Genomic DNA, 11,872 nt, shown 5'->3' on the forward strand with positions numbered 1-11,872 from the left:
CAGTGCCTGCACACAGCAGGCGATCACGGAGCATCCTTGTTTGTCTGATGAGAAAATCTCTTACTAGTCAACACATGAGCAGCAGGAACAAAGATTCTCATCCAGGTCTACCTAACAAAGTTTCGGAAATTCTCACGAAACAATTCTCTCTTTCTCCTTGAAATAAAATATTTCTTTTCATGTGTCAGGGGTGGAAAATAAATTCACATTCCCAGATGGAAATCAAAGCCCTAAAAGATAGAAGATAAACCTCAATTGTGACACCTTAGGTAGCATGGGTCTGCTTACATTCTTTTTTTTAATGTTTATTATCTTAGAGAGAGAGTGAGAGTGAGCATTGGAGCAGGGGAGGGGCAGAGAGCGAGAGGGAGACATAGAATCTGAAACAGGCTCCAGGCTCTGAACTGTCAGCACAGAGCCCGATGCAGGGCTTGAACTCACAAACTGTGAGATCATGACCTGAGCAAAAGTTGGACACTTAACACTGAGCCACCCAGCTGCCCCATATTCTTTATTTTTTAATGCTTATTTATTTATTTTGAGAGAGCCAGTGCACATTAGTGGGGGGAGGGGCAGAGAGAGAGAGAGAGAGAGAGGGAGAGAATCCCAAACAGGCTCCGTTCTGTCAGTGCAGAGCTCAATGTGGGGCTTGATCTCACAAATGGTGAGATTATGACCTGAGCTGAAATCAAGAGTTGGACATCTAACTGACTGAGCCGCCCAGGTGCCCTATACATTCTTTTTTAAAATAAATGTTGTTGTAGTAAATCAGAAGTAGGCTTGCCACGTTTGGTATTAAAGATACTGAGGAATATCAAGATGCACGAGCCACCAATTCCATGTACTTGCTGTGAAGGAACGTGTCCTCTTTGTACTAATTTGTTAATTAGTGAAGCTCATCATAGTTTTATTCTTTGGGGCAAAAATACCTTATTTCCTTATGCATTGATCTGGGGTGGTTTTTTTTTCTGGATTCAGAGGGGGATTGCAGAATCTAGTCCTGATCTGCCTATTGATAAATGCCATTGCATTCAGCAGCTCATGCGCAGTGGAAATAAAGCCCCTCCTCCACCCACTCAGAAAGGGGAGACCATTTCCTGCTCCAAGTGTGGTCGCAGGAATCGCAGGGAAGCTTGCTTCTGTGACTGGTGTGGAGCCACGGTGGGTATTTTAAATCTGAGCTTCTTGGTGGGAGGCCTCACCACCTCCCTAGAGAGGCCCAGACTCCTCCTCTTCCCCTGCCCTACAGAAATCATGCCTTGGGATTTAAATACTAGCGCCTATTTACCTAAGACATGGAGACTGAGATAATTCATTGTCTTGAATTGAGAAAGCTCTGTCATTGTTGTTTTACTCTGGATTTATTTGAGGTTAAACTTTTTCACTCATTTATTGACTATTGGTATTTCTTTCATGAATTGTGTGCTTACTTTTCTAAGAAAACACTCAAAGTCATTTATTCAAATAAGTGTTACAGGTAAATAATACAAAAGATTTCATGTGAGTGGGTTAGTCGCCCCTCTCATCCCAGGCCTACAGAGCCTATCCCCAGAAGCAATCACTGTTACCTAGTGTCTGAGTGTTCTTTGAGCCATTCTGTGCGTTCATATTAAACTACCAGTTTACTTATTATGAACATTAATATGAACGCTGATTCAGTTCTTTTCACCTAACAATGTATCTTATTTGTAGCCTCCTCATTCTTTTCAGTGGCTCCATAATATACCACTGTCTGTATGTAACATGATATATTGCTGGACATTGATTGTTTCCAGTTATTTTTCTAAAATCATAATCCTGCAGGAAATGGTCTTAAATATACTTCCTTTGTTCATCTGTAGGACAAATTCTAATTTTTTTAACGTTTATTTATTTTTGAGAGAGACACACACAGAGCATGAGCAGGGGGCAGTCAGAAAGAGAGGGAGACACAGAATCAGAAGCAGGCTCCAGGCTCTGAGGAGTCAGCACAGAGCCCGATATGGGCTGAACTGTGAGATCATGACCTGAGCGGCTAAGTCAGCCGCTTAACCGACTGAGCCACCCAGGCGCCCCGTAGGACAAATTCTAGAAGGTAGACTTGCAGGGTCAGGGGCATACGCATATATTATTTTGATGGCTGGGGATCATATGGTATGAGAATAATTTACATGGGAAAATTGTACTAATATTTATGAAGATGTAAAAATATTTTCTTTCTTCTAGCTGGGCATTTCTGCCTGCTACTCTGTTTGCCCTAAATGTGGAGCTAGCAATCACCCATCTGCCCGATTCTGTGGCTCCTGTGGTATTTATGTGAAGTCCTTGGCAAGATTTAGCGTGGACAACAGCCTGGCTCTCGCTGCTGGAGAAGTTGGCCCTTTTGCTGAGGTGAGGCCGCCGCTGTAGTAAGAGCTCGTGCCTGGGGAAGAGCTCGGGACTCTGACTTTGTGTACTCTACTTGGGGATTAACCCGGGAAAGAGTCACACATGCAGACTTTGCACGTGGATCTTCAAATAGGTGTGCAAGTAAAGTCAGTCAATTTAGGTCTTGAACACTCAAGTGATTTCTTCCGCATTCAAAGATCTAAGTGTTTATTTGTAGTAGATTGAGATCTAACTGCATTTGCAAGACTAATATAAATAATGTAAATTGATATAATGTCATGAGGGAGAAGTGGATTTAAAATACGTGAGACACAATGTCCTCGTGAATTTCTTACATTGCATAGTAGGAACTTTGCTCTTGCTCTTTTATATTTTAGAAAACTTATATCAGGTTTATGAAATTGCTTGTGCTACTTCAAACAGCTTCACATAGTTTAAGGAAAATCTTACAGGGTTCTTTTCAAAAGGACTTAATCTCTAACCAGCTTGATATTAGCCTTTTATGAATTTCTCTAAGCTACGTGAAGACTTCAGGTTTCTTTTTAGCTCTTCATTAGAAGAATTTGAAGATTGATAGTTCCTAGAATGCACATGCACTCAGCAACTTTGCATTCATTTTTAGGGAGTTCAGGGCTTCTTAACTCAGATGGACACTTATGGATCCGGAGAGTGTCAATAGCCCTTACACCTTTGTGCAAACGAAACCAAGTCCTCTTTCCTCAAGACACTAGACTGCCATCTATTGGAAACTGATTGTAATATAATTTTGTTAGACATTTTCTTCCACTTACCAGAAAAACTGTCCTAATAAATATGCATATTTATGATACCTACCATGTGAATGTTAGCCCAGTACATGCAATGATGTTGTACAGTACACAACCTATACAACCTTACATGATGGCCCTCATGAGTTTCCATGTACAGATGCAGGAGTGTCTCAGAGAAAATACTGGTGCCCAATAGTTGCATGTGGATGAGTAGTAACTCCTTTGGATTGTAGAACTGAGAGGATAGATTTGTGTCAGGCCTCGAGCAGCAAGACAGGGAATATCAGTTCAGTTGATTTGTTGAATTTTATATAGTAAATGGCCAAGCAGAAGAGGCTGGCTTTATGGATCAGGTTGGGAGTTGTTGGGAGAGACAGACCAAGGAAGGTGAGGCACGGGCTCTTTTTAGTTCAGAATATACTTTCTTGGAGACATTTTTACTTCTGGTTAAAATTCTTTTCTATAAGGAATATGAAGAATTAATGAAATTATATTCTAGTATTTTATGTTTTCTGCCTTGCTCATAGCCCCGATCTGCCTGGCAGCCCCTAAATGTTCCTTTGCTCAGACCTGAGGCTGGGACTCGGAAGGACATGGGCACACAGACTACCGGCCTGTTCTACCCATCTGGTGCACTACTAGCCAAAAAGGAACTGGAAATGGCTTCTCAAAAGCAGAGGCAGGAGAAAATGAGTGACCATAAACCTCTCCTCACAGCCGTCAGCCCAGGAAGAGGTGAGGGAAAAGGTACACTTTCTTGTCAGTAGGAAAACTGCAGTTTTTTTCTTCCTTTAAATTTATTTCTATACATAAGTAGAGCCTGGGTGGCTCAGTTAAAGCTTCCTACTTCATATCAGGTCATGATCTTATGGTTTGTGAGTTCAAGCCCCGCATCAGGCTTTCTGCTGTTGGCACAGAGCCTGCTTCAGATCCTCTGTCTCCCTCTCTGTCTGCCCCTCCCCGCCTCAAAAATAAACAAACATCAAAAAGAAAGACGTGGGGTGCCTGATTGGCTCGGTTGGTTAAGCATCTGACTCTGGCTCAGGTCATGATAGCATGGTTTGTGACTTCAAGCCCCACATCTGGCACTCTGCTGACAGCTCAGAGCCCGCTCTGGAGCCTTTGTTCCCCGCTTTGTCTGCCCCTCCCTCACTGGTTCTCTCTGTCTCTTTCTCTCAAAATAAATAAATAAATTTTTAAAAAAGTAAATGGGGTACCTGGTGGGCTCAGTTTGTTAAGTGTCCAGTTTTGGCTCAGATCAGGATCTAATAGTTTGTGGGTTTGAGCCCTGCTTCAGGCTCTGTGTTGACAGCTTGGAACCTGGAGCCTGCTTCAGATTCCATGTGTCCCTCTCTCTCTACCCTTCTCCGTTCATTCTGTCTCTCAAAAATAAACATTTAAATAAATAAATAAGTAAATTCCATTGTTTTTCTTTAGGTAATTTTCCTTTGTATTATACCTCTTCCTTAAACTTTTAGTACTCTGATGTTTTGACTCATAACCCTGTCTTCCAGTCTGTAAATCAAATAGCACATGTGGATTGCTGCTATTATGGTAGAAATGTTGCTAGTCTGTGTTATTATTGCTATCTGCCATTATCTCTCTCTTTTTACCATTCTAAAATTCACGTAACAAAGTTCACCATTTTGACCATTTTAAAGTGTAAGACTCAGCGATAGTACATTAGCAGTAGTATGGAAGCATTACCACTCTCTATGTCCAAAATATTTTCATCACTCCAAAAGTAGACCTGATACTCTTTTTGCAGTCACTGCTCACATCTCACCCAAGTGCCTGGCAACCACAAATCTACTTTCTGGTTTTTTTTTAATGTTTATTATTTATTTTTGAGAGAGAGAGACAGAGCACAAGTGAGGGACGGGCAGAGAGAGAGGGAGACACAGAATCTGAAACAGGCTGCAGGCTCTGAGCTGTCAGCACAGAGCCCGAAGTGGGGCTCGAACCCATGAATGGGAGATCATGACCTCAAGCAAAGTTGGATGCTAAACTGACTGAGCCACCCAGGCACCCCTACTTTCTGTTTTTATAGATTAGCCTGTTCTGGACATTCCATATAAATGCATCTCCTCCCTGCCTGCAAGAAACCAGAAATCCAGACTCGTGCGACATCTCCCAAGTATTAAATGGTGGCAGTTAGTGAATTCAAATGTGTTTAAACCCTGTGCAGGCTGCAGAAGAGCACAAGGGAATTTTTGGAGTAATGGAAATGTCCTACGTGATGCTCAAATTCAAACTATATGCTTAAAAGTTTGCTCAATAGGGTTAATTTTAAAAGAATAAAATAGGGGTTCCTGGGTGACTCAGTCAGTTGAGTGTCTGACTCTTGATTTTGACTCAGATCATGGTCTCATGGTTCGTAAGTACAAGCCTCATGTTTGGCTCTGTGCTGACAGAGTGGAGCCTGGTTGGGATTCTCTGTCTCCCTCTCTTTTCTCTTCAAAATATGTTCTTTTGATATTCTGTGCTATTCTATGATTAATCATGTGTAATTTAACAAAGCTGGAAACAAAAATGGAACTTATTCTAGTACATAGTCAAGGTCCAGTAAGCAAAAACCATATAAAATTTGACAAAACACCCCCCCCCCCACCTCTCTGAGAATGCATGGTGTACACTAGCATATTTCTTTCTTGGCATCAGAAGATTTGTCCACATGGATGGGTTTCTCTCTTTCTTTAGGGTACTGGAGAAAACAGTTGGATCATATCTCTGCTCACCTCAGGTCTTACGCTCAGAACAACCCTGAGTTCCGGGCCTTGATTGCAGAACCCAGAATGGGAAAGGTGGGTGAGCTCTGAATGAAATTTCCACTCCAGAGCATCGCATGGGATCAGGCTGCAGTCGCCCTCCACTGTTTTCACCTGAAATTGAACTTTGCTTGGCTCCTTTCCCTTTCCTGTCCTGCTTTCCACATTTCCTTACAAGCACTGCCATAATAAACCACTTGTGCCTGTGTCTTGTCTCATGGTCTGCTTCTGGGCACCTGATCTAAGTAAGATAAGATAGTAAATTGTGAACAATCCATGCTTTTCCATTCCACGTGCTATGGAGATTCTTGTGGTCAGAGCTATAAGATCCAGAAGAGTTTAGCCAAATTATGCACTTAAATCCATTCTGTATTAGCAGCAAAAGTAATTTAGCCATTTAATGATGCACTCACTATATACATTATGTTCATCAATCTCTGGTGCTTATAACAAATCTACAAGGTAGGGATATTACCTTTGTGGCAGTTTTCCAAAATGGCCACAAATTCTTTGACAGTTTTCCCTGCAAAGGATGGAATCCCTGTCCCCTGAGGACGAGAGGGAGGAGGGCTTATGGCAGTTGGGCTAATAACAGAGTGTGGTGGCAGTGATGCCCTGGGACTCCCAGGGTATGGCCCTCTTACTTGGCATGCTCACCCCCAACACTCCTTCTAGGAGCCCAGCCCCCCTGCCATGAGAAGCCCAGGCCCCAGGGTGTGGCCACCTGTAGGCGCACTGTCTGCAGCCCTGGCCAAACCCAGGCTTGGAGTCTCCCTGGCTCAGGAGCCAGGCAGACGAGTGATAGGAGCCTGGGTCATTTCAGCCTCCGAACATGAAGCCGCCTTCTAGCCATTTGAGTTTTCCCAGTGAGGTGTCAGGTGTGTCGAGCCCAGCCAGTCTATCCCCTCTGTGCCCTGTGGGAAGCCGTGAACTTAATAAAATGGTTGTTCAGTGCCGCTAAGTTTGAGGTGGGGTTTACACTGCAGTAGATAATCAGAATAAGCCTTATTTTTGACACCCAGGGAAACTGGCTTACAGAGCTTTGGTGCTCTGCCCAGGGCTGCACTGTTGGGTCTCTTGGGGGATTCCCAATTTGAAGCACCATGCTCTTTCTCTCACATTACACCGCCACTGTGAAGAGACAGCTCTGGGAGAGGGCCTCTTCCTCTGCTTGTAATACTGAAAGGAACCGTTAAAAAGCAGCCTATTTGATCCTCTGCCACCAAAAAGGCCAACACTGAAACTATTTCATTGTCAAGTAGTGCTCAGTTTCCCTTGATAAGATGTTTTGGTGGTTTATTTATTCTCTTGCCTAATCCAGGGGTCTGAAAACTATGGCCTGTGGGGGAAGTTAAGCCTGCCACCCAGTTTTGTAAATCCAATTTTATTGGATTGCAGCTATACTCATTCATTTACTTATTGTCCATAACTGCCTTTGTGCTACAATGGCAATGACTCACAAAACCTAAACTACTTACCATCTGATCCTTAAAGCATTTGTTGACCCCTGCTTGAGGGAAATTCCTCCTCCTGTTTACAGAGAAAGCTTCTCAACTGTGATACTTGGCTCCTGGTGGCCAAGGCCTGGCCCCTCAAGACACCCAGCTGATGACATCCAGCCAGGTGGCTTGATTAAACTTAACATGTGTCTCTTGTAGAGAGTATAAATTTGGGACTTGCTTTCTTATTGAGTCTGGCAGTCTCTGCTCTTGATGGGAACAAGAATTTTGTTCATTCACAGTTAGTGGAATTATAGATATGGCGGATTTGTGTCTGCTATTTTGCTACTTGTATCTTACTTAGTTTTTGTTCCTGTTTCTCCTTTCCTGCCCTCTTTTGAGTTCATTAAATGTTTGATTACATTTACAGTTTAACATCTCAGGATTTCTTGGCTGTTGCTCAGGACATTAAGTCCCACATGCATGGTTGTGAATTCTCTCTAACGCTTTTTTAAAAGCTTATCTCTGCTACTGTCCATGAAGATGGCTATGAAGTTAGCATCCAGCTGAACTACATTCAAGTATCAAACAAGGTAAGTAAAACTTTCAGAAGCTATTCATTGAAAATTGACTAAACAAGTAAATTGTAGCCTGTAGTCTATTGAAGTGCTTCTGTGTAACCCATGGAAGGCATAAGTTCCAAATATTATAAAACTTGACTAACAGCCATTAATTTCATAGGATGAGGTAAATAACTGTACTAAACCTCAGAGAAGCCAGGTTTCAGGAACATAAAGATGTAGTAAGAACAGGAATTACTGCCGACGCTATTGGTCCTGTGGTTCTTAGGCTTTTTTATACTCATGGAAGTCTGGGTGTAGATAAAAGACTGACAAAAATGTTTGCCTGTTTGTACTTTCACCTATTTGCATATAAGAAATAAGCCAAATTTTGTGGCTATGTCTCCCTTGATCTGCCTTCTTATATGGTAACTGAAACTTTGCTACAGAGTGTGTGACAAACATTACTTGATTCATACTGGAAGCTTACTTTCATTGGGCAAGAAATCAGAATATACAAAAGAGTAATGAATGGATTGAGAAGGTGGGTGAAGAAGGCCAGGAAGGGCAGGGGATTAAGCATTTATCAGGCACTGGCCATGTGCCCATCAGGGGGCTAGCAGTGTCTTTAAAATGAGGACATACCCATGGGTACTGCCTAACTCAGAGGCTGGGGGTGTGCAGTAGGCTGACACCCATAAAAGTGCTTTGAAGTCTAGTAAAGCACTGAATGCCATGTTTTCAGTTGTGTGGCCAGAGTAGTGCTTGTGTCAGGGAGGCACTCGAGGAGAAGGGGAGTGAGAAATGTGAGGCAGGGCAGGGGAAGGGGCTGAGTGGTCGCACATAAATTTTATTTTATTTTATTTTATTTCATTTCATTTCCTTTATTTTATTTTATTTTTAATAGTTTATTGTCAAATTGGTTTCCATATAACACCCAGTGCTTCTCCCCACAAGTGCCCCCCACCATGACCATCATCCCCCTCCCCCTCCCTCTTCAGTCCATGGTTTTCAGTATTCAGTAGTCTCCCTTGATCTGTGTCCCTCACTCTCCCCCGCTCTCTTTCCCCCTTCCTCTCCCTATGGTCCCCTGCCAGGTCTCTTCTGTTAGACCTATGAGTGTAAACATATGGTATCTATCCTTCTCTGCCTGACTTATTTCGCTTAGCATGACACCCTCGAGGTTCATCCACTTTGCTACAAATGGCCATATTTCATTCTTCCTCATTGCCATATAGTACTCCATTGTATAAATTTTAGTTTTTGCTTGATCCACGAGGAGTTCTGAAAGGTGGGTTAAACCACAAAGTTGTTGCAACTGAGACAAGAAAAGGAGGGCTGTAGCTTCTAGGGTAAGGTAACACCCATCTGTGGAGGCTGTTGGCCAGGGAAGGGGGTCAGCTGTGAGCTGTTAGCAGCCTATCCAGCAGCTGTGAGGGGTATGTCGATCAGTGAGGGGAACAGGGTGGGCTCCGAGAGTATCTACAAACATGCTATCAAGTAGGAGTGGAGTAATTAATTATCCTCGGGTTTGATATGTGTTCTAGTGTTGAGGAAGTAGAAAGTGGTTCCCTGTGGCAGGAGAGCAGCCAAGTGGGGGTGGGGCAGGACGCCACGCTGTGGAAACGGTCCCGGTGGATACAGAATTCCAGGTCTTGATCATGTATCATCTGTCCTAATTTTATAGAGCTCTGTTTTACCTCATTTTACCTTTACAACATCCCTTTGGGTAGGTCATAATATTTTCACTTTATAGGTGAGGAAACTGAGGGTCAGAGAAATTAAGAAACTTGCTTCTCTCAAGGTCCCTAAACTAATAGGTAATAGAGCCAGAATTCAAACCCTATAGTCTGAGTCTCCCCATCATGCCATCTTAATTCCGGATTTGGAAGGGTTTGAAGCAGGAGAAGGACATCATTCCTTACACAGTTTAGAAAGATGACGGGCAGCCACGTGGAAAGTGGACTGGCAGAAACCTGTCGGGATGCCATCAGGGTGACCCCGGCGTATGAAGAGGGGCTGTGGCCGTAACAACAGAGAGGAGAGGCTGCACTGAGGAGCCATTTAAGAGGCAAAATGGACAAAACATCACAGGAAGGTATCAGGAAGGAGGTGTCAGGAAGGATGTCCAGGTTTGAGCTTGACTGTGTGGCTAGAGTGGTCATTAACAAAGAGAGGAACAGGTTAGCAGGGACACTGTTCCTTCTCTGGGGACACAGCAGCATGGCATTCACAGTGACTAAGTTTTTCCATTATCCAGAACCTTTACTTCAGCAAGTCTGTGGATTTCAGCAACCACTTCCTGAGCAGCGTCACTGAGGGTGGTAATGGGCCGTTTGGCAGCAGGTCCAGCCTGGGTAAGCTGTACCCTGACAGTGACTTTAAAACAATCAACCAGGAATACATTGACCTGGCAAGGATGGCAGGGAATTGCTTGTAATTTTCCAGCCCAGCCATACATCTTACTGTAATGTTCCAACCATTTTATTCTTCTGGCTTCTCTGAAGTCAGGGCTGAGATTTTTCAAGGATTTCACAGGGCTTGGATGGACTGTGGGGGGCGGGGGTTGTTTTTTGGGGCCTAAAAACTGTAGCCCCTTTTATTCCCTCCTTCCCACTCACCCTCTGGTCTTAGATTGGGATACATGGCTCCAGGAGTCCTTCTTGTGAAGTTCAATCAACTATAAATTTCTATAAAAACCAGTTTATTCTTCTGATCTCTTGAGGGGTACGATAGTGGAATAGCTCTTTATATGTGGGGAGTGGGGGGGCATTGTTTTGGTCCTCAACTCTTTGTCCTTCCAGTGAGCGACTACAGCCAGAGCACCTCTGATACCACTGAAAAAGTCAAGAGGACAAAGAACTTCAAGACCAAAACAGTTCAAGAAAAGGAGCAGCTCACAGTACGTGTACTCCTTTGCCTCACAGCTATCTTCTTGGGCTTGTCTGTTTAAATGTTTTTCTTTGACATTTTTTAAATAGAGGAATACTTTTTCATTTTCTGTGCCTTTTTTTGTGTATTTTTTATTTTATGGAATCCTTTAAAATATGTCAAGATTATTAATTAGAATTATTTGAAAGTTCTCATCAGTTTCCTGAATCACCTCTGTTTCCTCTGAGGTCAGTTCTGTCTGTCCATCTTTCTCTGTCTTACTTTTGGTTGGTCGCAAATATGTGATGATCCTCGATTGCCAGGTCATGTTGACAAGTGAAGGGCTAGTTTGAGTAGTGCCAGTGCCTGCCCTGGTGTGTGGGCCTGAGGCTTCTTTGGGCGATGGGGTGGGCATGCTGTCTCCCTGGAGAGCGTTTAGGCAGAAGACAGGAGAATGCCTTGGGCTCCCCTAGTTCCTCCCCCAGAGGTGAGGGTATGCTGGGAAGGGCTCTAGAGAGTTTCATTCCTGGATGGGGCTATCTTTCCTTCCTTGCTCTCCTTCCCTGTGTCATCATAGAGCTCTAGGTTCTAGCCTCCTTGGACCCAGAATTCCCAGTAGAAGCCTTTGTTAGGTAAATCATGAACTCTCTGGAAAATAGTTATCAGGGTTTAAGCAGAGCCCAAGGAGAGAGAGGAGGACACCACCCAGCTCAGCCACTCAACAAAGCCCTTTCCTAGAATACTCATAAATCCACCTGCACCCAACACCTGCTCTCCTTGTTGATTAACTCGGCTTCTGTAAGGCTTCCTGGAGGAAACACACTCATATCTCTGGTGTCTTCAACTGCTTTTTCTTTGATTTCACTCTCAGTCACATTCCACCTACTTACTTTTTTGGGAGGGATTTTTTATTTTTTTAATAAAAATTTTTTTTTAATTTATATCCAAGTTAGTTAGCTTATAGTGCAATAAAGACTTCAGGAGTAGATTCCTTAATGTTCCTTATCCATTTAGCCCATCCCCCCTCCCATAACCCCTCCAATAACCCTCTGTTTGTTCTCCATATTTGAGAGTTTCTTATGTTTTGTCTCCCTCCT

The 11,872-nt window shown here is 43.3% G+C and overlaps 1 protein-coding gene across 8 annotated transcripts in view; it reads left to right on the plus strand.

Annotated features, from left to right (window-relative positions):
• The window catches only part of DZANK1 (double zinc ribbon and ankyrin repeat domains 1), a 67,121-nt gene that overhangs the window by 44,430 nt on the left and 10,819 nt on the right, over positions 1 to 11,872 (plus strand). For 4 of the 8 annotated variants that reach the window (XM_029918902.1, XM_029918901.1, XM_029918904.1 and 1 more), the window contains exons 12-18: positions 1,036 to 1,161; positions 2,206 to 2,370; positions 3,665 to 3,884; positions 5,838 to 5,941; positions 7,863 to 7,937; positions 10,165 to 10,261; positions 10,709 to 10,806. In XM_029918902.1, coding sequence (XP_029774762.1) covers positions 1,036 to 1,161; positions 2,206 to 2,370; positions 3,665 to 3,884; positions 5,838 to 5,941; positions 7,863 to 7,937; positions 10,165 to 10,261; positions 10,709 to 10,806 — 885 coding nt within the window. The remainder of the gene's footprint in view (positions 1 to 1,035; positions 1,162 to 2,205; positions 2,371 to 3,664; positions 3,885 to 5,837; positions 5,942 to 7,862; positions 7,938 to 10,164; positions 10,262 to 10,708; positions 10,807 to 11,872) is intronic. The other 4 variants (XM_029918906.1, XM_029918905.1, XM_029918907.1 and 1 more) reach the window with 4 other exon arrangements.

This window comes from Suricata suricatta, chromosome 12, assembly GCF_006229205.1.
Source record: "Suricata suricatta isolate VVHF042 chromosome 12, meerkat_22Aug2017_6uvM2_HiC, whole genome shotgun sequence".
Lineage (NCBI taxonomy): Eukaryota > Metazoa > Chordata > Mammalia > Carnivora > Herpestidae > Suricata > Suricata suricatta.